The 25577-nt window shown below is 37.8% G+C and overlaps 5 protein-coding genes across 5 annotated transcripts; 1 reads left to right on the forward strand and 4 right to left on the reverse strand.

Moving 5' to 3' along the window:
• Positions 1-792: 792 nt before the first annotated feature.
• LOC108594486 (suppressor of hairless protein) lies at positions 793-4683 on the reverse strand. Its single transcript, XM_017979676.2, has 4 exons — positions 3911-4683; positions 2244-3124; positions 1932-2139; positions 793-1873 (listed from the first exon to the last, which is right to left on the reverse strand). Exons 1-4 carry the CDS (start codon positions 4319-4321, stop codon positions 1532-1534), a joined length of 1842 nt encoding a protein of 613 aa, XP_017835165.2. The 5' UTR covers positions 4322-4683; the 3' UTR covers positions 793-1531.
• Positions 4684-5241: 558 nt separating this feature from the next.
• On the forward strand, positions 5242-6203 carry LOC108608356 (anamorsin homolog). The gene is made up of 3 exons (XM_017999702.2): positions 5242-5462; positions 5524-6020; positions 6081-6203. Exons 1-3 carry the CDS (start codon positions 5327-5329, stop codon positions 6192-6194), a joined length of 747 nt encoding a protein of 248 aa, XP_017855191.1. The 5' UTR covers positions 5242-5326; the 3' UTR covers positions 6195-6203.
• An 11-nt stretch (positions 6204-6214) lies between these two features.
• On the reverse strand, positions 6215-8882 carry LOC108608355 (protein yellow). Its single transcript, XM_017999701.2, has 4 exons — positions 8569-8882; positions 7916-8150; positions 7033-7209; positions 6215-6974 (listed from the first exon to the last, which is right to left on the reverse strand). The coding sequence occupies exons 1-4, from the start codon at positions 8790-8792 to the stop codon at positions 6297-6299; spliced, it is 1314 nt and encodes a 437-aa protein (XP_017855190.1). The 5' UTR covers positions 8793-8882; the 3' UTR covers positions 6215-6296.
• A 1533-nt stretch (positions 8883-10415) lies between these two features.
• Positions 10416-24031, reverse strand: LOC108608247 (gamma-aminobutyric acid type B receptor subunit 1). The gene is made up of 16 exons (XM_017999534.2): positions 23878-24031; positions 20963-21217; positions 16544-16678; positions 16298-16468; positions 16013-16229; positions 15765-15930; positions 15461-15704; positions 15236-15385; positions 13541-13683; positions 13352-13475; positions 13169-13285; positions 12896-13103; positions 12577-12833; positions 12309-12446; positions 12048-12237; positions 10416-11816 (listed from the first exon to the last, which is right to left on the reverse strand). Exons 2-16 carry the CDS (start codon positions 21212-21214, stop codon positions 11794-11796), a joined length of 2535 nt encoding a protein of 844 aa, XP_017855023.1. The 5' UTR covers positions 21215-21217; positions 23878-24031; the 3' UTR covers positions 10416-11793.
• LOC108608248 (sodium/potassium-transporting ATPase subunit beta-1) lies at positions 13745-15228 on the reverse strand. The gene is made up of 2 exons (XM_017999536.2): positions 15009-15228; positions 13745-14935 (listed from the first exon to the last, which is right to left on the reverse strand). Exon 2 carries the CDS (start codon positions 14838-14840, stop codon positions 13809-13811), a length of 1032 nt encoding a protein of 343 aa, XP_017855025.1. The 5' UTR covers positions 14841-14935; positions 15009-15228; the 3' UTR covers positions 13745-13808.
• Positions 24032-25577: the final 1546 nt, after the last annotated feature.

The following is a 25577-nucleotide window of genomic DNA, read 5'->3' on the forward strand; positions in this document are numbered from 1 at the left end:
TTTCGGCTTCTGTTCATTTCAGTCTGCCTCATCTTGCACGCGACAACGACGACAAGGTGACGTTGGCACGTTTGTTGTTTGAGTCTTTCGTTTGAACGAGAATTTCTCACCAAGTTGGGGATGAATTGCACTTGTTGCTTGCTTGACTGACGCTGATAAGAATATTATTATTTTTTTTTAGCCACATTGTCTAATTAGCAGAAACCTCTAAACTGAAAACACATGCAAAGGGCAAATCTCAAGTCTGAAGCTAAGCTTATGATTTGTCGATCGCGCCGGGAACGGAAGTGCGATAATTAATGCAAAAACTGCGCAAAAAAAGAAAATAAAAATCTGTAAAATAACAGCAACAACTAGTTAGACTGTCTGACAAATAATGCATAAATATTAGACAAAGATAGTTAAAAGCTCAAATTCACACAGTGCTTTTTGGGGCTGTGAGAAAATTCTGCTCCTGTGCACGGAAACAATGGCGAGCATATATATATATATATATCATGTCGTCCGTATATACTACATATGTATTTCTTGACTTTGCGTTTTTTGTCGTAATGGCAGTTAAAATTTAAATCGACCAACCAGGCCAACTGTAATTAAAGTTGAAGAGGCAGCCCACCGTGGGAAGAGCTGCACTTGTTTTGTTTGTCTAAATATATTCACACGACACGAATATAATTCCCATGGCGATTTAAATCGACTTGAGGCTCTTGGGGCACACTTTAGGTCAACTTAAATACAAATTAAAAATTCATACTTGCATAAAAGTATACATTTGTTTATGTATTTTGTGTTTTATTTAAAATTATGCATAATCTTAGGTTTAAGTATTTCGTCTTTTTCTTTTGTTATGTTACAAAAATTATATGCTCTGTCATATAAATATACATGCCTATATTTGTAAACCTACTCGAGCTGGGCATCAATGGGGCTAAGGATTGACACTTTTCAAATTTTAATAAGGTGGAATGTTCTGTAGTGCATTCGAATTTGCAAATTTTTAGGATTACACTGAGCCCAGCGCTGTTAAAATGCTAACACTATGCTAAACTTTTGTAGATTTTAACTAGAGTTACAGTTAATTATGCATGGCCCATGCAGGCTTATTCGAGTTATGTACAATTATGTAACGCATTTACATAGCTATTGTTTAAAATAAATGAAACTTGGTCGATTTACTCTATGATCCTAAAGTTGTTGGGAATTTCGTTCTTACAGAAAGCTTGCTATTGATTTTGCAATATTTTTTGCATTACTGCATGTTTCAATTTGGACAAATTATATAAAGAAGCATACTCTCATAAATATTTAAAGTATGCTTTCCTTATAAAATAAATTTCTTAAGCTTTTCAATCATAGAGCATGTAGTATTGTGTTTACTGAACATGATGAAAAAGCTTGAAGGTCGACTTAATGGGTAAAAATTGTTTATGGAAATAATAATAATCTAGGATGCTAAGTGCTAAAAGAGCTTTAAATAACTTGGCATAAATAAATGTATGACGAATTGCAAATGAAAGCAATAATGCAGCACTCAGGACAAGCCGCTCCCATGACTATTCCATTGCACTTCCGAGATGGAGGGCAGTGTTTGATGTGTCTGCTGTTGCTGCTGCTGCTGTTGTTGCTGCTGCTGCATGCCTTGCTGCAAACTGGCGCCGCTTGCCGGCGAGTTGCTGTTGTTATTATTATTGTTGCTGATGGTTGTGATGTTGTTATTGTTGTTGTTACCGAGACGAGTACGCATAACATCCTCAGCCTGATTACAATGCGAACGCGGTCCAGGCTCCGGCGTATAAGTAAATGTCAGACCTGTTGCATAAATAATGCCATCATTGCGAACCAGCGATATGGGCACCTGAGTAGGCTGTCGCACCTAAAATTTATCATCTTAAGTAAATTTGTAATCTCTTATAATCACTAGTTGTACACACCCAAAGCCACTCGCCACGGAACTGTGAAATTTCTGGCACCACACACAACAAGGTTTCCGTGCAGCGGTACATGGTCTCTGCCTCAACATCGCCAAACCAAACTTGTAAATGAGGCGTAAAGTTGTCGCCACTCAGCTCCAGCATGGCCACATCGCCACCGCCATTCAAGTTAAGTGAGTTGACTATAGGCACTGGAGTTACAGGTGAACTGCAAGCGTAATACAAATTAGTGTAAGATTTCAATCCTGTCTCTGTCTGCTTTTAAATTCATATTTTCAAAACTTCAGACTTGTTTTTTAATTTTTTACTTACGCGACTGGACCCATGCCCTCGTAGAACTGATATTCAGCCTTGTCCGTAGATATGATTGTCCAGCATGCGCCATCGTTAATCATTTCCTTGTTCGGTTCCTTGGGACAAGGTGTGGCCTGAAACTGTATAATCTTCTCCTGCGACAGGCATAAATACATGCGATCAGTGTCTTTCATATAGAAGGCACATTTATGAAGCTGCGAGACCGGATCATCTGCCTCCAGCAGCGCCATTTGTTTGTCCACTTTGCGTATAATCAGACGTGGCAGCGCCATGCCCGTAACAGAGCAAACGAGCTTCACTGTAGCACCATAGTGTATATAGCCATCGCGCACCTGAAACTCCTCCGATTCGGATTCATTGTCATCAAGCAAATGTATCGTAAAGGCGCCCCACTGCGTGGACGAGGCATGAAAGTGACCATTCTCCACATGCAGGTAACGCGTAGAGACAGTTTGAGAGCGCAGGCGATTAAAGAGCGCCACATTGGTGCCGCTGGCAATGCAAAGATCGGCGTTCTTAAGCGATTGCTTCTTCTTGGACGGCTTAGAGATGACTTTTATGCGCTTGGAATTGAACACGCCAATGTCATGGCCATTGCCATAAAACATCTTAACAGAGAGCATAAAGTGCTTGCGCTTATCCGAGTCGGAAATGAAGAGCGTCTTGGCGGCGCAGTACTGCTTGCCATTGAGATCCAGTTGCTGCATATCCTGATCACTGCTGCCGATGCCAATAAATGCGCACAGTTGTGCTCCCTGCTCGCCCTCGCCTTGTTGCAGCATCTCCTCGTAACGCCGCCGCCAGCCACTGCCAAATAAATAGATACAAGGCGGTGGGCAAAAGAAGCGCTTCTCATTGCCGTACGATTTCTGGGCCACCTGCAATCAAATCAGAAAAATTCAATCAGCAATTTTTGTTTAAATCATAACAAATTGCAACCACAGCAATGCAGCAGCAGCGGCTGTTTAAACATTTTTCTACAATTAATTTCAATTATTTGTATTTTTTTTTTGCTGTGGCTTAATTTGTGTGCAGTGAAGTGTGAAGGATGCCCAAGCCTGGACGCGCGGCCAATGCAACGCGACAACCGCAACAAAGTCACCAGCAGTTGTTCGCATTGCTTAGCGGTAATGTGAGCCCAAGCCCTAGAGCATTAGAACTTAAATCGAGTGACCACACTTCACACACTTCAGAGGTATATTGTTTGGTGATTAGCTAACTAGACTAATTATAGGAATTTTATATAATTTTAATTAGTTAACCGAGCACGTATACATACAATATTTTTTTTTATAATCAACTAATTGGAGGCAACAAATCTACATGCCCTTTGCTATTAATTTTCTTTAAAGATACTTAACAAAAAAAAGCAAACTATAATCAAACAAAAATAGCTATTAAAAATCTGCACAAAATAAAAAAATTGGTAGAAAATCTTAAACGCACATTATTTAAATTGTTATTCTGATTACATATGTATGCGGTCTTTGTCGAGGCCAATATCTTATTAAAATAGTCAAAATTCGCTATATTTTTAATGGTGGTAAAGTGATTGGAGATGAAGCGCTGGTAACACAAAATGTAAGCTTGGATTTTACCCAAAAGATTTAAGATACATTTGATTGTACTTATGTGTAATTCTGAATTCAGATTGAAAAACCCACCTTGGCGTGCAGTATAACAATAACCATATCGTTGCGCTCACGCATGTATTTATCCATAGCATCCCGCGTCAGCTTCTTTTCCTCAATGTGCGTCCGGTATGGGCCTGGCACATTAACCGGCAGCATGGACATTTGCATTTGTTGTTGTTGTTGCTGCTGCTGTTGTTGTTGTTGCTGCTGCTGCTGTTGATGATGCACTTGTAGCTGCTGCGATGTCGGCGGCTGCGGCGGCACACTGCCAAGTCCAAAGTGCGGCATATCCTGACTGAGATTGTGACTATGACTGTGAAGCTGTTGTATATGCTCCAAGCTAGAGTTGCTGCTGCTGGCTGCTACTGCGTTTTCGTATGCAATGGCGGGCGGCGGTGCGGCGGCAACGGCGTTCAAATTAAATTGGCTGTAACTCTTCATTTATGCACATGCTGTTTTAAATGCATAAGCGCTAAATGCGTCTCACTCCTTCTCTCTCTTTGTTTTTGTTTTTTATTTTTTTGGCAACTAGTTTTACACTTTGGCACTTGCTCAGTTTGTACTTTGTTTATGTCCTTATGCGATGTATTTTGAATTTTTGTACGTGTATCCTTGAATACAGCCAACAACACAACACAACACACGCAGCGGTAGCAGCTGTTGTTTCTCACGGTTTTTGTTTCGGTTTCAATTTTGTTGTTGTTAATGTATTTATATTTCAGCACAATCGCTTGGCCATTGCAAATTATTTTTATGATTTTTTACATCCGCGAGTGCGACTGAAGCGCTACTGTTTTAACTTGAAACTAAGCGCTCTGCAAGCTCATTTATTTATAATAAATAAAAAAAGACCGACTAGGATTGTTGATACTAGAGCTGCAAAAGAACCAAGCGAGTATAATCCACAACAATAGCGATGTGAGTAGTTCACGGATCAAACTATCGCATGTTACAAGCGCTCACGAACAAGTTCATAAGGCGTCCAAGCTTATAATATTAACCCATAAAAAATGTCCAATACAATGTAAACATACGTATAATCTTGTTATCCTATCCATAAATTTTACGCAAGACGATTTTTTTTTATAATATTTTTGACGGTAAATTTGATCATACGTGTTGGTTATCATAGCTGATGTGGTCATAGCTAATGTTGAAAAAAATGTGAGAGCGTATGTTGATTATTATTTTGTGATATATTCAAAGCACTTTTTAAGATGTTTCATTTAATGTTGTACATTTTGTCACATAGCTTTCTAATTAAAATTAATCTACAATGTGAACTAGATTACTATTGCACATGTCATCCAGCATAACGCACAATCAAGTATTTTCTCGTTATAGCGCTGAGCTGGCAGCGCCTAAATCAACATTGCAACAAGTTGGCAGTTACTGCACATTATACGTTTTGAAATTATTTGTTATAAAAGAAAAGTTTAACGGCAAATGGAGCAATTTAAAGGCTTACAGAAAACACTGTACATATGGACTGATAGCGCTGAGCTTGATAAGCGTGTTCAAACGCTTAAAGATGCCACCGGCGGTGAAGTTGCATTGGAGAATGTACACCGCTTATCGTTCTGTAAGTGTGAGTCAGCATGTTTATGGCTAGTTTTTAAGTAATTGCCTCTTGTATATTTCAGCCTCCTATGCTAACTCGAGCTTTGATCTTATTGTAATAGAGTGCGCACAATTAACCGACAATTACGTAAAGCTGCTGCATATGCTCAAACAAAGCGGCAAGTTGCATCTGTTTTCGTACATTGGACCCGCTGCCAGTTTATTGCAGGAAATCAAACTGTCTGGTTTTATCAATTGCGCTGAGGACAACCTGGCTAATACACTGACCGCTGAGAAGCCTGGCTATGAGACAGGCTCATCCGCGCGTCTCTCGTTCACCAAAAAGACTTCGAATATGAATGTATGGAAAATCAGCGGCGACGATGAGGAGCTTATTGATGAGGAAGAGCTGCTCGATGAAGTCGACAAACAGAAACCAGACCCAGCAGGACTGCGGGTATGCAGCACCACGGGCAAGCGCAAGGCATGCAAAAACTGTTCATGCGGCTTGGCCGAGGAACTAGAGAGCGAAAAGACTAACAAAGCAGAAAGCGAAAATGCTAAGTCCAGCTGCGGCAATGTATGTAAATCCGTATTTAACTTATTTTAAGCAACTCCAGTTATTGTTTTTTATTTGCAGTGCTATTTGGGTGACGCTTTCAGATGCTCCACGTGCCCTTATCTGGGCATGCCGGCCTTCAAGCCAGGCGAGAAGGTGCAGCTGGCAGCTAACTTGTTGAAATCCGATATCTGAGCAGAACAGCATAGTTTTTAAAAAGTTTATTAAGCAATAAAAAAAAAGTTAACACACATCATATGCATATACGTGCTACGTAAAAATAAAAGCCACTCCGCATCACAGTTCGCATGGTGTGCCCTTAATGAGCTCACGATTCTTGCCAGTCAAAATACGATAGTTAACCGCCGTATTGTCCAGCTGCTTGTACATATAAGTGGGCAAACGATCGGACAGCACCCAGAGCTCGCCATTTGTGTCAATCTTTAGATCATTGGGAAACACCAGTGTATGTGAATCGGAATCAATTAAACCCTGATTATCGGGCGTATACGGACGCTGTATATTCCAGCAGGCAATCGCATCCTTATTCACTTGTGTGTAGAATATAGCGCCAGTCTCTTTGTCATACGCTTCAGCAGTGGATTGTCCATTCATGCCGCGATCACCCACAATTTTGAAATCGAAATACGAACTGCCGCCGTTCACATAACTCTCATTTTGCAACACCCGATTAGACACTTTGAACTCCTTGGTGCTGGCAAATGCGTGGAAGTAAATGTCACGGCTGTTATCAGCATTCTTAGGACCCACAGCCAGGCCAAAGACACCATCGGTCCATTGGAAGTTTACACCGCCCACATTGAAGTCACCGTGCAGCGGATCAAAGTGGAAGTAATTGTGTTTGACGCGATAAGATTTGTTATCTTGCAAGGAGTACACAATTACGCCATAGGCGCCCAAGTCGGGAATATATGCATACGCATTATCACACTGATCGGGCTCTACATCTACTACCTGTTAAAAGAAACACTTGAGATTCACAGTAAATAGCAGCTATAGTCTTACGACTCACTATGTTGGCCATGAAGGTGTCCTCCTTGAGCTGATCGGCGGGGATGGGGAAGCGTCGCAGGAGCTGATCTGTTTTCAAATCAAATACCAGGATAGCGTTGGGTGTTATCACCTTGGGGCTGCCTAGAATATCAGCAAGACCGGTGTCCAGTACCCACAAGCGATCACAAGCATCAGCCTTTGTTAAGAATCGAAAACAACAATATAATTATACTTTGTACAGAATAAGTCAAAAAATGTTAAATAGTTTCCAATGAAACCAGTTAGAAATGTTTTAGATTTGTACCTGGTTTAATATACTCATAAATATGTATGACAACCATTTAATAACATTTATATAAACACAGGTTATGAATAAGTGTTTTGTAATTAATGAGTTAAGATTTTGGAAAAGTAATTATGCAATTGATTCTTGAGACTCATTAAAATTATGTAAATTTCTGTGTTTTATGTACATATGTGATTTCACTTTAAAGATTTCACCAATTGTAAATATATAGACAATTGTTATATTAATTATTCAAAGAATTACCGCCGATTTCACCAATTATAGTGCTGCTTTTAATATATGCCTAGGTATATTTTATTGGAACGAAAGAAAGAGTTGGCTGTTAGCCATCCGATGTATATAATAATATTATTAAAACTTTGTAGAATTAAGCATAAACAATTTAAAATAACAGCGACTATAAATTTGGAATAATTTTACAGAATTTCAACAATTTGAAGCACTTGTTTTCTAGAAATGGAGCAAGTTTGTATTTCTGGGCTCAGTTATAAATTTATGTATGTTATGCGGGAATTCCCTTTAGAGAATTCTAGTTTTGGAAATTCTAATTTGCAAATGTCAGCTATACATTTTATACAAATTTTTAAAAACTTACCTGAATACGGAAAGTGGAAACGACGGTGGCATTATCCTGCAACTGGACATGAGCGCTCTCAGCCTTTTCCGCATCCGCACGTCCGCCAGAGGACGCTGACTGCTGTGCTGGCGCTACATCAATGGGTAACTTGTTGGCTTCCCAGCTGGGATAGGGACGCAACTTTGGAGACTTTTCGCCATTAACAGTCGATAGATCAATATAGTTCAATGTGGCTGCCACGCCCGCCTTCCATCTACAAAACAACATTAACACATATATTATGATGACTGGCTTATATGTATGCATATTTTTATTATTTTGTTATTATTTTGTTAGTCAGATTCAGGTCGGGGAAAAAGCCCCGCTTGACGCTGGTGACGTCATATAAACAAGCTAGACCCAATTACTAGCGCACAGCTGTGATCTAAACAACGGTTTAGTTTTCCATGTAAGCATTTATCAATTTGCTGTCAGATTTGCATAACCGTAATTTAAAATGCAAATATCGTATTAAACATGGACAATCATAGGCCAACCGGTTTTTCTAGCCAATTAGTTTTCGCAACCAAACGCTTAAAAAATTCAATTACACATAAAAACACAACAAACAGCAAGGAAAAAAAAACCAACAAAGAATCCACTACAAAATATTTATTTTGGTTGCTACTTACCTTGGCACAGTGACGAAGAGTTTGTTTTTCCAACGTTCCAGGCCAAGTGGCAGATTGTTCTCCTCAATGTAGTGGCCAGTGCGCTTGGCCTCCGCCTCAGCCTCGGCACTGGGCCAATCGAAGGTCAGTTGCTTCCATGCGAAGCGTTCTTCTAGCTTACCGCTTGCCGCCAGAAAACAGCAGCAGCTGATAAGGCACAAGGCCACCAATTTTAATGAAAACATTAACTTTTTTTATTTTGCTTTTCACGACTTTCAATTCAGGTTTTTGCTTTGGAGCTCAATGTTTGCTGTTCGAGCTGCGCGCATCAACTGCAAGACTCAAGCCAAGCTCGTAACTTAATAAGCCGTGTTAAGCTTCAGAGCGAAAGCTCTACAGAGCTTTGCCGAAAATAAGCAAAGCCGGAAAGATGTGCGCCCATGCTAAAAATATCATAAAATACTATAACATTTATGAATCGGTAATTAGCTTGGATGCAGCTGGGCGTGTTCAAGATACGTCAGCTGACAACGGTTCTTGACTTACAGTGCTTGAAGGCAAAGATCAAAACTAGTTAGGCAAGATATATAGAGAACTGGAAAGTTGTTACAATTACTTTTGCCCGCAATAAATCATTAATTACAAGCTGTGTTTTTTATAGAATGTCGACTGGATTACTTTAATTGAAGAAAAAGTTACGGGAACTTCTCAAGAACTGTATTGTTTATGATGACAAGCGTAAAAACAGGAAACACAATTTGTTTGCCAATCAATTTGAATTTTTATTTTTCTCTTTTGTTGGTGTATTTATTCAGTAAAATTTTCATATTCAGTTTGTTAAAGTTCTTTTAAATTAATTCGTTAATGTTACTTTCATAAGAACATACCGAGTTTGGTTTACTTCATGCATACATATTGCTACAATTGCTTAGCTCTCTTTTCAACTTTCATTCTGCCTGCATGTACATATACACACACATATACACGTACATATGTGTATAGGTGTATGTGGAAGTGTAAGAGGCTGTGTTTTTGCGTGGGCTTACTAACTTTAAGTAATGAAATAAATTTGAATTTGGTTTATTTTATCGTATTTATACAACAATTAGCTTGGCTAAACTGTCACTTAATGTACGTCATTAACTGTTAATTATGGCTGCGATGGTGATAAGTAAAGCAAGGAACGGAATAAAACGTTTGAAATTGATTTTAGGCACGCAGCAGACGGAGCGAAAGAGAAAGCGAGTTTTACATGAGCTGAGCTTTTAAGCGCGCTGTAACTTTAACGACTCTTTGGCCGCTTAAAAGCTTTACTTTGTTTGCTTCGCTCTCTTGCTTTATCCATCTGTGAGCTGTGCGCTTTAACGGGTATTGAAGTATAAAATCTGCAATTGTAGTTTTTTGTGTGTTGGGTAGAAGAAGTTGGTAGTGATTACAAGTTGGCTTAACGCTCTATATACAATATACTTATGTACATATATTTAAGGTTACAACTACCCTAACAGCGCTCCCTATGTCTGTATGTATATGAAATACAATTCAATTAAACTACAAATTCCAACGATGCTTAACAATTAATAATATTAATATAAGGGATGTCACTTTTCACTGTTTTCTTTTGTTTAGCAAATTTGAAAATTTATTTAATGCTCTTCAATTTTTATTTTAATTATATAAAGTGCCTGTTTTGTTTGTGCGTATGAGTGTGAGGGTGTGTGTGTGTGTGTGAGTGTATAGTTTTATTTTATTTAACGGCTTAGTTTTTAAAGTCTTTCATTTCGTAGGAATTTAATGTTGTCTATGTGATTTTTATGTTTCATATACATATATGTATGTATATTTTTTTTATATTTGTATATATAGCACTTTTTGTGATGGATAAGAGTGATTGATTTGATTTAAAAAAAGAATTCCAAATTAGTTTTATTAGTTTAGTTTGTTTTGTCAATTAGGTTTCAGTTTCTCTTTAAATAATGTCAATTCCTATTTTTATACAACGACGCATTCATCATTTCACAATTATGCACTAATTCTTCATTTTTCTGTGTATATATGTGTATAATTTTATAAATGCAATTTTAGAACTTTCAGTATGTTCAAAAATTTTACTCTCTCTATTTGCTGCTTTCATAATTAATCGTTTCGCTATGTATAGTATAACAGTACATACATACATACATACAAATTAAAACGTTGCTTGAGCATTTCAACTGCCGCATTCAACATTCCCTAAGGATGTAAATATTAACTTTTGTTGCTATACTAGAGTCTAGATCTAAGACTATGCGTTTCTCTTTAGCTAATGTAAGATTTGCTAGGTTTACGATTTGTGCTACTTACGACTCACAGAAAATTTAAACTATTACAAGAGTTACTTCGAGTGCATGTAATGTAAGTACGAGTTTTTTGTTTTGTTTTTATAATATTTTGGACAGGCGCGCAAAAATTTACACACATACATACATATACACCATGTACATGAACTATACAATAAACTAACACTAACTTAGGGCTAAGTTGCGAGTAGATAATTAGGCCAAACCTTGAAGGAGTCTGAAGTCTAGGAGCTCGTATTGCTGCGGCCTCATTTGAAGGTAAAAGGCCGCCTAAGGAAAAGTATTTAGGTGTGCGTTTGTGTCTGTGTGTGTGAGTGTAAGAGTGTATGTGTGTGTGAGTGAGTGTGTTTATATGGGACTCTAGGAGACAGCGCTGAGCAAAAAAAGGTTTATGGGAAACAAATACTCATTAGACAAAACATATTTAATACTAAACACAACAATTGATTTGCTTGCATTGTTTTTTGTTTAAAAATTACTAACTGTAACATGATGTACATATATATATATATAAGTTTCTCATAATACTTAACTCTGGTATAATGACTATGTTTGGTTTTCGTGTTTCAACTTTAAAGCCTAACAATTTTTTATAGTTCACATTCTAATATCGTTAATTTCTTGTTTTTTTTTTTTTAATTTGTTAAGTTAAAAGTATTTCGTTATAATTTAAGTACTTACTAAACACGTTTAAGGTACAATACATATTTTTTCTTTCTTCATGTTTTATGTTCAGTAAATCTACAAAATTGCTGCTAACAATTCACTTTTTTAGCTCAGCTTAAAGTTGATACAAAGTTCATTAAGTTTACTTGTTTACATACATGATTTATTAATCTTAGATATTGATTAAGCATCATCTCTCATTTGTATAATTCACCTATCACGCAAAGGAAATTGACAAGTTTTTTCATGTACGGTGCTCATGAGTATCTGCAACAAGAAATGAAATGATTTTGTTACTTAAAAAATTATCTGATTTATTTTGGGATGTGGTGCACATGAGACAAAACAAACAGATATAAATATACCATTGTTTTCCAATTTTAATGCATGCTTATTCGATTTTGTCAATGCCCACAAATATAGCTAAGATTTCTAAGAAATTTAACAAAGTAAATGTAAACTATAGTACTAAGTAATTGGATTGCCATGAAGACTTACCTTGTGTGATTGCGAGTGTTGCTGCGGGCGTGGCATGTGTGGAGGAGGCAGATGCGTTGATGATTGAAGCTGGCTGAGGCTGCATAGCAAGCGAAGTGGTTGCCGTGCCGCCGCCATTCAGTTCTGTGCTCTTTGTATTGACGTCACGCTCGACCAAGCGCTGCCTAAGTACACGGATCTTTTCCTCTTTCTGTTAGATTCAGAGTTTTATTTATTTGTAACTAAACTAACGTAATAAATTGTTGTCTTTTCTGTTGTCACCTGTGTTATCAATCGTTGTAGCTCCTCATTTTCGGTAACCAGCTTTTGATAGCGTTCTTCATCCTCTTTGGATATGGCCGAGTCTGGATTGTATTTAGATTCGGCTTTATCCTTGGGATGTCTTATGACCTCAATAACCTAAGTTTAATAGTTAAAGTTATGTTTAGTTTCATGCTTTCAATTAAAAGATAGCAAAGCGACTCCTCAAGCGAGCCACTATTGCATAAATATAGTGATATAAATCACTATTGTTTCTTTTCAGTCTCACCTTTGGCACAAATATCAGCAGCATGCTTAGGAAACAACAGAATATCACAGCTAGTGCAACAAAGGCGAATGAAGCGTCCTGCTGCGATGCAATAACCATGCCCACTGGCGCTGTTATCAGACAGAGCACAACCACATTATAGATGCTCATGCCCACATAGCGCGAATCGTTGATCTGCTTGACCTTAATCGAGCGCGTCTCATAAGCCAAGAACAAGCCAAATACGAGTATTAAGCCTTTAAAGCCATAGACAAGTCCTGTAACATTTAGGGATGGATAAATATTGCTAAAAGAATATTATGGTTTTAATGTAGCCTACCTAACCACATTGTATTATGTGTACTTTCGCAATGCTCAAGCTCTGGACGTATTTTAATATCATCAGTTGTAGATACTGGATCTTCGAGTGGGAATGTTTCGAGCTTACGCTGCAGCGGATCAAAGATCTGCCAAGATAGTAATATCACTAAATCTACTGATAAGAGGCCCGAAACCATGGTGTATAGCTTCCAAGGTTCCACTTTTTTCTATAAGAAATCAATTTTTTGTATTAGTGAAGTAGACAGTACGTACTTATTTGCAAACTTATTACCTTAGGGTCAGTTTTCGCTTTTGTTGTAAATCGATGCACACGCCAGACTTTGCTGAACATAGCACCATATGCTAATGTAAAACCGGTGGATAATAACCAAGCTCGAGCTTGACAAATCTACGGAAAAATGACATTCAATCAGTTAACAGTTTAACTGAGGATATGTTAAAGTGTTTGTATTACTTTTGGATATTCATGCGGCATAACAAAGCGTCCATCCATGCCCAGTAGTATGACCGATGTAAGGCAAATGATCACACCAAATAGCATTATCGTATTGCATACTGGATGTGAGGATTGTATGACTCTGAAAGAAGAAGTTGTGATTTACAGTGAATACTTCTGTAATGTTTCCGACTATGCAATAGATACCTTCTATGTTTATTCCATATATTGAATATAATCAGGGCAAAGGCCACAAAGATGCCACAGCTAGAAATGGTGCACATGCACACGAATAACGGTAAAGATACTGTGCGCAGCACATGAGTGACAATGGTGCGATCTTGTGGGACCTAATATGTAATTAAATAAAAGATTGATTGGTTTATGCAATAACACAGATTATAGATTAATCTATAAGTTCATATAGAATAATCTACAATCTATGGCATTACGTATATTTTATAATTTTATTCTATTATATTTCATCCTTCTGCACTTGGAAAGGTTTTGTGGAGTTCTCTTTGTTGTACCATTCATCTTTCACCAGAACATTAAATGTCAACTGACCGTAACTGTCCGAACGTATTTCTATATTTTTAGCCCACATGCGACAGTTGAATTTTCGTTCCTTATTAATATCTAAATTTTTTATCTTCAAAGCCACAACCCGGTTCAAGTCCCAAGCGCTATAAAATGTGTTTGAATATGAATTAATTTTAATCTCAATTTTTTCCTTTATATCAACGTATTTGGTGCTTATTGATGGATTGGGATAAAAATCAATATCCGCCTTTAGATCTGGACAGTTTTCGCAGGTGCAAGTAAACCAAATACGATCCTTTCGCATTTTTTCGTCCGTGGCATTAATAAGCCTCTTTAGGTTTAGGTAATCAATTTTTCTGAAATGACTTCTTGAAAGATCATCGCTATGTTCATATGGTATAGTTTTCACACCGAGTATACGATTGATTTTAATAAAAACACAGGGCTCCTGAGTATTATAACCATATTTAAGGTAATGATTGCAGGGTCCAAAGCGAGTATTATTTATTTCGCGCCTACAATATTTCCTAAGAAAGTTATGTGTTCTTTGATACATTTCATTAACATCTGCATGACTGTTGGGATTGTATTCAATATGTCTGTAACTTAAGCGTTCGCCGATGGGCCCAAAACAAAATGTAGGCTGATTTAATTTGATCAGCGGCTCGTTTGTTTTAACAGTGTCGCAAAGATGACGATAGATAACCCAGTTGAAGAAGATCATAAACACCACATATCCCATAATATATAAAAGTGTATAACGCCATTGTTTTGGCCGCAGTGCAAAATACCTGTTCTTATCGGCATTATAAATCAACTTTGGCCAGTGTATAATGCCTGGAAAGTGATATTCACAATTGGGATACACATGCCTATGACGACTATCCAGATAATATGAATCGATGTGATTCGGCATTCGCACTATTTTATGATGTTGAAGCTTCGAATTGATTCGTTTATACATTGGCAAAGCTTGCGTATTTGGTTCGATCTGTGCCTGCTGCTCATTTATCTTATTCGCACTTTCCAGAGCACTCTCAGCGCTTTTTTGTACAGCTTCTACAGGTGCGATATCAAGGTAAGTTTCTCTATTGCGGGTATCAGGTTCATTAATCTGCTCATCAGCTCTTACCGATCTAAAGGACTTTTTTTTTTGGGTTCCGGTACTTGCATGTGCTACGGCTGGCCGCACATTATAAGTGTTGGTGGTGGCATCATGTGAACTCACTACAGTGTGAATATTTTGACTATTTTCTTCGTTTATTGCAGTCTTACTGTTTTCATTACTTTCTTCCATTACGGATTTACTGTCTGGATTTATTGTTTTGTGATGTATCGAAAAAAGCTAGTTATGTTTACCTTGCCACCTATCCATTGCTCCATATTTAGCCACGTTAGATTATCCAGTTGTGTGTCGTAGTAACCCAGCTTCTCATATTTTCCATTTACCATCTGTTCAATTTGTGTCAGCGCAATTCGATCGCCTTGCGAACTAAATGCCACCACACCCTATAATAAACAAAATTATCATTAGTATATAAATATTTACATACACTAATATATTTGCTTTAGTTATATAGTTACCGATACACCCAAAAATTGGGTCGAATTCATGGCCGCATAAATATCATCTGCGATTTCCTTGTCTGTGTAGGTAAAGTTTCTTAATGATTTATTTCTGGTTGTTAGGCGTTCCATTGTCTTGTTGAAAGCTAATGCCACGCTCCAGACAGCATCATAGGCCAGCGGTGCCTCCTGATAGCCCTCCGGATAGCGATCGTGATTAATGTCATAGCCCTCCTCAATAAGCGCATGGTTCAGTCGATGACTAAGGGTCAAGTCAAGTGTTAGTAAACTCTACAATATTTGCATATTTTGTTGTGCTTACCGAAACTCTTCAGCCGTCATTCCGGATATTGTTGTCTGATTGTTTTGGTTCCACATTAGCGCTTCTGTGGTTAGATGCCCCTGGGCAGCAATTCTCATTTGCTCCACGGTACAAGTAATCCCTTCATTTTCTAGGTTTACCTCATACCAGTTGTCTTCATACCAACCTTAAAACCGAAAAAGTTGAATATGTTAGTATACGGAACTCGGTCTAAAAGATAATTGCAGACCTCTAAAGAGACAGCTTACCTATGAAGAACCAAACATGGGCACGTCCGTAAAGCTGCTGTTTGTACATCTCGCAGAGCACTCGTCTCGCTGCGACCACGTAGAAGAGTCCCACTATAATGCGTGCATCCTGGCGTCTAAGATTGCGTACGGCGTCTGTTGGATCGGATAGAAATGATTGTCTAGTTACGATTTCGACGCCAGCTTCCATGCAGCGATTCTCGAGATCTTCCACAGTCTGCAAGAGCAAGAGAGCTCAGTAAATAAATTAAATAGTTAATTAATAGTCAATTAGCTTGTGCTTACCGATATGAATACTTCCTCGGCCTGCTGTAAAATGGCCACACGGGACCAGCCGAACTTTTTCATCAGTTTGATGCGCGTTGGATTATGCACTGTGGCCGACGGGTGTGTGCGAAACAGTGTTGGGAAACGCTTGCGGTCAGAGAGTGCGGGACTCGAGGCGCCATAACAAAGCTAAAGAGTATATCAGTTTATGTTATGTGTGGTTGAAATGCACAGTTTCAAAGTTGTAGTTGGCACATTACTTACCACAATTAAATTCCACATTTTGGCCGCCTCAGCCACAGTGGTGCACACTGTGCTGCAACCCGCCAGCAGCATAAGCTTTTGTGGCTTATTATATAGGAGATTGTACATTACGCTGGCGCCCAGCCCAGGCTCACACTGTAAAGTCAAGACGGAGACGCAAAGCAGCGTAACAACAAAGTGAATTACATGTGTTGGTTTAAATACATATGTGTTAGTGTGTGTATGTGTATGTGCGTGTATATGTCTACCAAGTATTTGGCAAAGGGCGTGACCCAGTTTGTCTGCTGCCAACAAACGTGTGTCTTCAATCTAAGCATGCTTACATTAAAAGCAAACTACAATCACATATACATACATATGTAATACAGTAATATTTATATATATCGTACTTTATACTATATTGTATGCAGACAAATCTATTACAATATATGTATACTATATGTGTATAGTACACAGCATTCGACTCGAGTCCTTTTGCATAATAAACTTTTATTTAATGACATTTTCTGTTTGCTTTGCCAGCAGCAGGGAAGAAGAGTAAAGTGCAGCTAAGCTAATAATAAAATAAATATTCATTGAAATTTTATTTAGCCTTCGTTGCAAATTTGCTATTTATTGCCCTATGCCAATGCACAAATGAATTAAGATTGAAATGCATCTGAGCATGCAGTTTATATAATTGCAATAGTATATGTAGATATTGTATAGATTTGTTTTCATTTAACTGCAGATATATTCAAAGCTTATAAGCAGATTATTTGTACTAACTATTGAGGGCTTTTAATTCAAGTTCAATGCCTTTTGAAAAATATTTGTACCTCGCTAATTAAGCAATATGTATTTTGTTCAGGAATGTCATCATTAATTAAAATTATATTATATCAAAAATAATGAAGCTAAATGAATTAAAATTTCATATTTGACCTAAAAGTTTAATTAAATTAAACGCATATATTATTCATTTGCTTATACTTAAATAAGCTGCATCAAGAGCTAATTTTGTTTAATAATAATTACGTTTGGTCCAATTAACTCAGCTCAATTTTTAATTGATGAATGAATATTGTGAAAGTTAATCAGCTATGAAAATGTTTTGCAATTGGTATGTCGGTTGTTGTGCGGTAATTTATTTATATATAAACATACATAGGTAAAAACAGCCATATAGTGAGTATATAAATGAAACGGCTTTGATATGAACCTCAAACCAACCCAAAATCTGCTTTGAGCTGTTTACTTTTTTCAGTCACTTTTTGTTTTAAATATTTTTTGTAAATGCTTTGCTCTATAGGCGCTTTGCCTTTTACGATTTGGTTTGGATTAGGATTTTTGACTAATGTCTCTATATATTTTTGAGGTATAACAACTGAAATTTGTAATTTGTAAATGTTAGTTGTATTCTTATAATTAAAATTAATGGATGGTGTTTCGCTTTAATTGCCTTGCTTCGTAAATTTAATCATCAAAATCAAAGCGTCATCATGCGATAGATAAATAATATAGAACCTTGACTTCCATCAAGACTACTGCCCATTATATAAATGTATACAAAATTAAAAACAAATAATGAATAATAATAATTTAATTGTCTTTAAAATCGTATAATAATTAATGTTAATCAACTATCAAATTTCATTTTACATCCCTCTAGACATAAGCATAATATGACTACTAACGAGGTAATTAATAATACGAGTAATTGTATTATTACGTTGCTCAGTAAACATTTACAACATAAATATTAGCCAACAATGAAATTAAGAGGCAGTATACCATAAGTGTATTTTATAGTCTGACGCATTTATGTTTTGTTTTCTCTCTTATTGTGAGCTGCAGCAAATGCATAAAATTAGAATTTATTATCTACAATTGCTTAGCCGCAATGTAGTTAACCTGTCAATTATTTGTCAAATATTTGGATAAATTAGTTGTCATAAATTTGTTAGCACTTAACCGCATGATTATTTTCGAAACAATTTCATTAGCCAAAATGCAAATGAATAATGAATAGCTTTAGTTGAATCAGAGTCCGTAAGCGTGTGAGCGTATGGACATGGACGAGTGGAGTAAGCTCAGAGCAGTCATAGTCATTAAATATGCATACGCAGCATGATGATTCATTAATTCGCAGCATAAATGAAAATAATAATAAACTCGGAGGGTATGGTGTACAAAAATGAAACTAATTTCGTTTTGTTTTAGTGTGCTTTAGCCGTAACTAAAGTTAACTTAACTTTGCGTGTAAACAACCTTTGTAATTGCTTAGCTTCGTGTCCAGTCTCAGTCTCAGTTTCAGTCCCAGTCGCAGTCGCAGTCGCCAGTCTCCATTGTATGCTGTATACATAAACCCCATAGCATGCCACATTATGAGCGCTCATGTTTAATAGTGTTGCCGTGTGTGTGTGTGTAAGCGCATTTCTTGGGACATTTCACACATCAAAGTAGGTCAAGCAAGGCAAGAGGAAAAGCCAAAGCCAGCAGCTGTATCGCAGATTGCGTGTCGACCTTTGCCGCTTGGCGCCTTTTGCTATGTGATGATTTTGTAATAGAGCCTAGGCTAGCTGCTGCTGCCGCTGCTGGTGCTGCCGCTGCCGGTTAACTGCGGATATGCGAACTAATTATGCAGCATTTAACGGAAGCTGTTTGCCCAAGTCCTCCCCAAAAAACTGTTAAAACTGTTTAGACCAAAGCTCAGCGAGGCGTACCAAACTGAACTTAACTCAACTCAACACACACATGTATGTACGCGTGCATACATACATACATACATATGAATGGTATATGGTCAGGTTTGCCTGACAGCCTTGAATAAAAATAAACTCGAATGATGAGCTGAGCTATGATGAGCGCTCAGCTCTGAAACGCGACAAAGTGACCTCATTCAAAACTCAAAACAAGTAGTTAAGCTTTCGCTCACTTAAAACTAATGAGGTACGCCTATAAATAGGCACAAACAGCAACACAACAATACAGAGACACAAGCTCGTTACATACATAATATGTATGTATGTATATGTTGTTGAAACTTAGACAAGAGAGCTCTGCTTTAGCTCTATTCATAAGCTAACTGCTTGCCCAAAGCATTGATAACATTTCGTGGTAGCGCTTGCGACAGCCAACTAGCCATTAATTATGACATATGACATTTATGCGACTAAATATATGTACACATATATATATTTTTCATACAAATATCATATAGTTGGTGTTCTCGCTTACCAAAGCTGCCATAAAGCCATGAATAGCAAAACAAAATGAAAGACTTTGTGGGAATGTTGAAATCAAATGTTTTTGACTGAGCAATTACAAAAGTGTTGCTAGCTGTTAGGCGTGGCCTAGCCATACAATTTTGATTTAAAATGTGTGCATATTATACGTTTATAATAAATGAAAATAATCAATAAATTTGGCACTGCTTAATCTTAGCATATAGAAAAACGAATTATTTTTTAAGAGTTATTAAATTTTATGAAGACTTATTATAATTTCAACATAATCAATAATATAATATTCATAAGCAATAATTCGTTGCGGCACATGCAAAGTTTTCTGTCATAAATAAAATGCGGGCAACAAAATATGAGAATTGGATAGCCTGTTAATAAATCTAGAATCATACTTGGCAGTCTACTGTGAACTTTCTGGCAGCTCTGTAAATGAAAGAAGTCTTTGGCCACCTCTTAAAGAATAATTTTGAAGCTAAGGTTAACAATAAAAATTAATTGAAAATTAAACTAAGGTTTTGCTGAGATTTTCATTTTACAGTCCCCACTCACTATATAAATAATTCCAAGAATGTATTGCATGGAAAATTGTGAAATCAAGCACTGATAAAATTAGCTATGTAAACTGCTCAAGTGTTTTTCTTAAGACTTTCACCCTTTTTCAGTTTCGATTACAGCTTTAGACAAATGCCATTTGATTGCTGCTGGTGCTGGTGCTGCTGCTGGTGCTGTGCAATTTCTAATCAATATTAAATTTGATTTCTTGGCAGAGCAATTGTGACGAAATGGTAGTGAAATTGAATGCCAGAGTGCGTACGTTTAATACCCTTTATGCGCAATAGTATACAACAAAAGCATAATAAAACGTTACTGTTTGTTCCCCTAGAGAAATATGCTAATGAATGCCGAGCTGACACCGAGCCCCGCCGTGGCCCCGCCCTGTCTTTGCTTGGCAGCCAACCGAAAAACGAGAAAATGAAAAACGGTCACAAAAACAAAACGCAGCAACGAAAGGAAATAAGTGGCACCCAAGGGTTCGAAACTAGTCGCACTAACAGACACACAAACACACACAGACACAGGCACACGCATACGAGCGTAAGTATCTATTGTTAGTTGGGCGTGTGTGTCTGTTGGGCAGCAGCTTATAATATTTGTGTTTAATATGTACTTCAGCACAAGCATCTCAACTTACCTCGCTGTCATTGCTGTGCAGGATTAGCTTGAAGCCTGGCAGTAGATTTGGCTCCTTGTTGACATCATCCAATGCCAGTCTTGCCGCCGGCATGCACGCCTGCCCACCCTGCCATCCTCCTTTGCCGGCAATGGGAAATATGCCGCCTATGTGCAGCTCATCCGGCCTGCCCGCCTCACTGCCCTCCAGCTGCGGAGAGCCGATCAAACAAAGCAAAAATATCCAAAACGTAACAGCACCATCACTTGTCATATCCTGCGAAAAATGAAGCCAGAATCTGATTACCTCCGAATTCCAAAATCGTAAAACAAAAACGAATACAAATAACAAAATCACATCAACGAAAATTGCTAACAATAGCCGTCGACGCTGCAAGGTAAAAGCAAAATGTTAAATGACAGCGACAGCAAAAACCATTTTATGTGTCCAGCAAATTTTTATATTTGCGCGCAGTCCTCGCACAAGCATTTGTACTTCATATCGATCAACAAATTTATGCCTATCAATTGCTTAAATAATTATATCAATACTTAAGCCGACAATGGGCATTAACTAAACAAAGCTTAAAATCCAATGAAAAAGTTTTTATAGCCAGAAACAACTGCGAAATTACGCATCTATCAAATTAATTGACAATTTTGTGACTCTGGCTGAAATCCTGACCTCTTAAGTTTGTTATAAAAATGTGTTTTCTGAAGAACTTTTTGTCGCAGCTTAGACCCGGCATAAAAAAAATCAAGAGAGAGTCTAATAAGTTAGTCAAAAGAGACCGCATAAAGTATAATAATATCTGATGGCTGACGAGGTGAGTCTTTCTGCCTGCCCGAGCATCTAGATTTGAGTAACTCAATTTGGTAAGTAGGTCTGTGTCTGTAGGTCCTGCGTATATCCTATCTTATCCCGGCATCGTTGCTTTTTTGTAATTTTATTTTTATTATATATTAAATATGTTTCATGCCTTTATTAACCCTGTGTACCGGGCCTCTCAGGGTCGGATGTGCCCGACTTTCCGCTTTTTTATTTATTGCTTTGTTCAAGTTGGTTAGACGAACTCTATGAGTCCCACAGCGCAAAGTTTAAATTTTAGCAATCAGTTGTAGTTTACTTCATTAAAAAACTTTTATAAAGTCGAGTTTATTAAAGTTTCGCAGCAGAAAAATTGTTTGTACTTTACTATTCTAAACAACAAATCCTTTTCATGCTTTGAAATTCCACGAAAAATTAAAAACCACATAAAATGCTGCCAAATTCTATGAAATTCTCTAGACTTTTAGTCGACAACGAGTTGCAATAATAACAAAATATTGCCAGAAGCGGTTTAAGCATTTACCATATATATTAATTAAATTTGCTCAGCAGCGGTGTTTAGTTTCTAGAATTTGGTTCACTTTTGGTCTTTGTTTCAGTTAACGGAAGGCCAAATTTGCCACAAAACTAAGCTGCTTTAAACGAAAATGGCTTCCATCTATTTTCAGAAAAGCAAAACTGATTTTTCTTGGAAATAAAATTGAAAAGTAGCTTTTAGGTTTTGATGTTGATAGCTATGCTGACAAATTTTAATTTAATTTTAATAATTTTCAGCACTTAAAGAGTTTTAAACACTAACATAAGCCTTTTAATGGGCTTAAATTAAATCCCGATGAAACAATATTGTCGTTTGTTGAGGCAAGTGTAAGCAAATAACAATTTATTATAAAAAGTGCTGCATTAAATCATTTAAAATACTTAACCAATTTACAACTATCGCTTTGTAATTCTTTTTTCTCTTTTATAAGCAGCTTTAACACAAATTTCTTGTCTTATTTTATCTCAGCGCTATTTTTATAACCTCAAGCCATTTACTAATCACAAATATAAAATTCGCCAACTGCTTTTTTATGCCACGCTAAGGTCAGCAAATGTTGAAACTAACTTCGTATACGCTTAAATTGTCTGACTTGATTGGCAATTTGCTATTTTAGTGTTGATTTAAAAGCTTTTAAGCTTGACATTTGTGGCTGCAAATAAATAAATAATTAGATTCTATTTTTTCTTCTGTTTTTTTGTTTGTGTGTGTGAGATTTGCTAGTCTGTCTTTAGTTTTTGGTTGTTGGGATTGGTGTTGATGTTGTTTTTCTTGTTGTTGTTGTTGTTGTTGTTGACCTGCAAGGTCAGTTAAACGTAGCGTTTTTATAGCTTTTTAGCCTTGCAGAGCGCGTAGACCACAGTCCGCAGACCGCATGCCACAAAGGTCTTGTTCTAAACTTTAGCTGGCGATTGCTGTTTTATAAAAGAAAAACAACAAAATAATAAAATACACAGACTCATACACACACACACATACATAGATAAAGAGACAAGAAAATAATAACTGCCCCAAGAGGCGGCTGCTGGCAAAGCTGTTTAGAGGCTGTGTATGGGTGCGTAGCGACGTTTATTGCGCGCTCGTTGCTTCTTGCTTGTATTAGTGTGTGTGTGTGTGTGTGTGTGTGTGTGTCTGTGTGTGTGTGGTAGATACACACGCACATGTAGCACGCGTGTATGGCAAATGAGCGTAGCGCGCTTGTGGTTATTGAAATGTTTGTGCGCTCAAAGGTAGGCAACAGAAATTTTGCACACTGAAGTTCACAGTGCGCGCGATTATCGGCGGCAATTGAGGCGTTAATCAGTAAGCATTTCCCTGTACAGCTAAGTTAAAATGAGCCGGAGCCAACGGGTGTGAATATAAATGTGTGTTTGTCTGTGTGTGTGTGTGTGTGGGTAACTTCCGCTGACCTAGTTAACAGACAAACACACACACACAGAAACTCATACACGCGTTGAATAATTACAGGCTTGCCTCAACAACACCTCAAGCTGTGGTTGTCGCTGCCGCTCATTTAGCATCAAACTGATACACTTCACTTCACAGCAGCTTAAATTAATCTCTCACTTACTTTGCGTATGCCTTTCAAAAATGTGCTGCGATTTTGTTGATTGCTGTTGCCGCCGCTATAGCTGCTGCTGCTGCTGCTGCTGGTGGTAGTTCGATTGCTGCTTGTTATATGCTTGTGGCACTGGGTTTGGCTTTGGCTGCCTTGGCCGGCAATACAATTGTTTCATAAGACACTACTAAACTCTGGTGGCCACAACTCAATGTTTGTTGCAGTTGCATTGTTGTTGCTGCTGCTCTTGTTGTTCTGCTTGCAGTTGCTGTTGTAGTAATTGATGTTGCTGTTGTTCTGTTTGCTTTGTTTGATGACTGCGCATTACAATCGATAATCCCATGCAAAAAAGCAGCTCAGCGCAACGGCTTTGGCGTAAATCCATTTTAATGAAATGTCGTAAGCGGCACAGCTAATCCCTAAATGATGTTGACTAGCTGTTGTTGTTGCTGTTGCTGCTGCTGCTGCCGCTGCAATTGCTGCATATTTGCAGCAACAACAAATGACTATCTGACAACGGGGCGTGGGAGCTTTACGCACACATATACACGCGCGCACTCACACAGACGCAGACACGCACGCACACAGACGAAAAGCTACAAATTGAATTTTAAAATTTCTGCTCTTCTTTTACTTTTTTTTTATAGCTACTAGAGTAAACTTCACTTTTTTTTCTTTGCTGTGTGTATATATATTTGGCTCACTGTTGTTGTTGTCAATGCTGCTGCTGCTACTGCGGTTTTTGTTGCACTTTTAATTTGTAAATGAAGCAGAAATTTTCTTTTAAACTTTGTATACTTTTCGCACGCATATTAAATGCGAGCAATTTGTCGAGCTCACACACACACACACACACAGTTAAACACGCACATGCACATATACATATACACATTTATACATATTCATATATTTAATACAGCATACACTGAGGTGTAGTCACATTTGCCTTGTTTTATACACACACAAAATTTTTTGGTAAAAAACTTTTTTGCATTGTATCTGCGCTGTTGTTTGGTGCTGCTGCTATTTTTTTTGCTTTTATGCTATATTTTGTTGTTGCGTGTGGGCGAGGCGCACTGAGTTTTGTGTTCGTTGTGTTCCACATGTATCCGACGACTGGAACTTCATGACTGCCAGGCCGACTCAAATACTCAGCGAGTTTGCCGAGTTTCAGTTTCAATTCACATTCTTTTTTTTCGGCTTTAGTAGCCACACACATGCACACACACACACACGCGCAGATACACATACAGCGAAAGCGAAGGGAGAGAGCTTTGTTGAGCAAGCTTTGACTTTGCTTTTTGCCTTTTGCCATGCTGAGCGAAACTGGAAGGCTTGACTCTTATCTAGCTTCCAGTGCTGCGACTGCGAACTGTACTGCTTGTGGGTGGTGGGTGATTGGTAGGTAGATAGGTAGGTAGAGAGGTCGAGCTTCAGCGACGGCAAAATGTGCGTGAGTGTTGGTAAAGTTTGATTTTTAGTGGGCGCGAAGTTGATAACTGTCGATTGTGTATGTCGGCCGTAATTATGACCAGAGGCCACTTGGCCTGTGCGCTTGTCTAGTACGATAGATAGATACATGGCATTTGGGTAAAGAGCAAAGGGTGCTGGGGGGAGACTAAACACTGGCGCGCGCGCTCTATTGCATTTGTGTGTTTGCTTAAATGGGCCGCGAAATTAACAAAACGCAATGCAAATGGCCAAGGACAATA

Source organism: Drosophila busckii, chromosome 2L (genome assembly GCF_011750605.1).
Source record: "Drosophila busckii strain San Diego stock center, stock number 13000-0081.31 chromosome 2L, ASM1175060v1, whole genome shotgun sequence".
In the NCBI taxonomy this organism is placed as follows: domain Eukaryota; kingdom Metazoa; phylum Arthropoda; class Insecta; order Diptera; family Drosophilidae; genus Drosophila; species Drosophila busckii.

What these genes read in the sequence shown, in the direction of transcription:
- LOC108608356 (XM_017999702.2), top strand. Translation starts at nt 5,327, where the DNA reads ATGGAGCAATTTAAAGGCTTACAGAAAACACTGTACATATGGACTGAT. An exon ending in TGTACACCGCTTATCGTTCT is followed by an intron (nt 5,463 to 5,523) that starts GTAAGTGTGAGT and finishes TGTATATTTCAG; the next exon opens with CCTCCTATGCTAACTCGAGC. An exon ending in CTAAGTCCAGCTGCGGCAAT is followed by an intron (nt 6,021 to 6,080) that starts GTATGTAAATCC and finishes TTTTATTTGCAG; the next exon opens with TGCTATTTGGGTGACGCTTT.
- LOC108608247 (XM_017999534.2), bottom strand. Translation starts at nt 21,214, where the DNA reads ATGACAAGTGATGGTGCTGTTACGTTTTGGATATTTTTGCTTTGTTTG. An exon ending in ATATGGAATAAACATAGAAG is followed by an intron (nt 13,476 to 13,540) that starts GTATCTATTGCA and finishes TTCTTCTTTCAG; the next exon opens with AGTCATACAATCCTCACATC. An exon ending in ACATAATACAATGTGGTTAG is followed by an intron (nt 12,834 to 12,895) that starts GTAGGCTACATT and finishes TAAATGTTACAG; the next exon opens with GACTTGTCTATGGCTTTAAA.
- LOC108594486 (XM_017979676.2), bottom strand. Translation starts at nt 4,321, where the DNA reads ATGAAGAGTTACAGCCAATTTAATTTGAACGCCGTTGCCGCCGCACCG. An exon ending in TTGTTATACTGCACGCCAAG is followed by an intron (nt 3,125 to 3,910) that starts GTGGGTTTTTCA and finishes ATTTGATTGCAG; the next exon opens with GTGGCCCAGAAATCGTACGG. An exon ending in GAGGGCATGGGTCCAGTCGC is followed by an intron (nt 2,140 to 2,243) that starts GTAAGTAAAAAA and finishes TTACGCTTGCAG; the next exon opens with TTCACCTGTAACTCCAGTGC.
- LOC108608355 (XM_017999701.2), bottom strand. Translation starts at nt 8,792, where the DNA reads ATGTTTTCATTAAAATTGGTGGCCTTGTGCCTTATCAGCTGCTGCTGT. An exon ending in CTCTTCGTCACTGTGCCAAG is followed by an intron (nt 8,151 to 8,568) that starts GTAAGTAGCAAC and finishes GTTGTTTTGTAG; the next exon opens with ATGGAAGGCGGGCGTGGCAG. An exon ending in ACACCTTCATGGCCAACATA is followed by an intron (nt 6,975 to 7,032) that starts GTGAGTCGTAAG and finishes TTCTTTTAACAG; the next exon opens with GTAGTAGATGTAGAGCCCGA.
- LOC108608248 (XM_017999536.2), bottom strand. Translation starts at nt 14,840, where the DNA reads ATGTATAAACGAATCAATTCGAAGCTTCAACATCATAAAATAGTGCGA.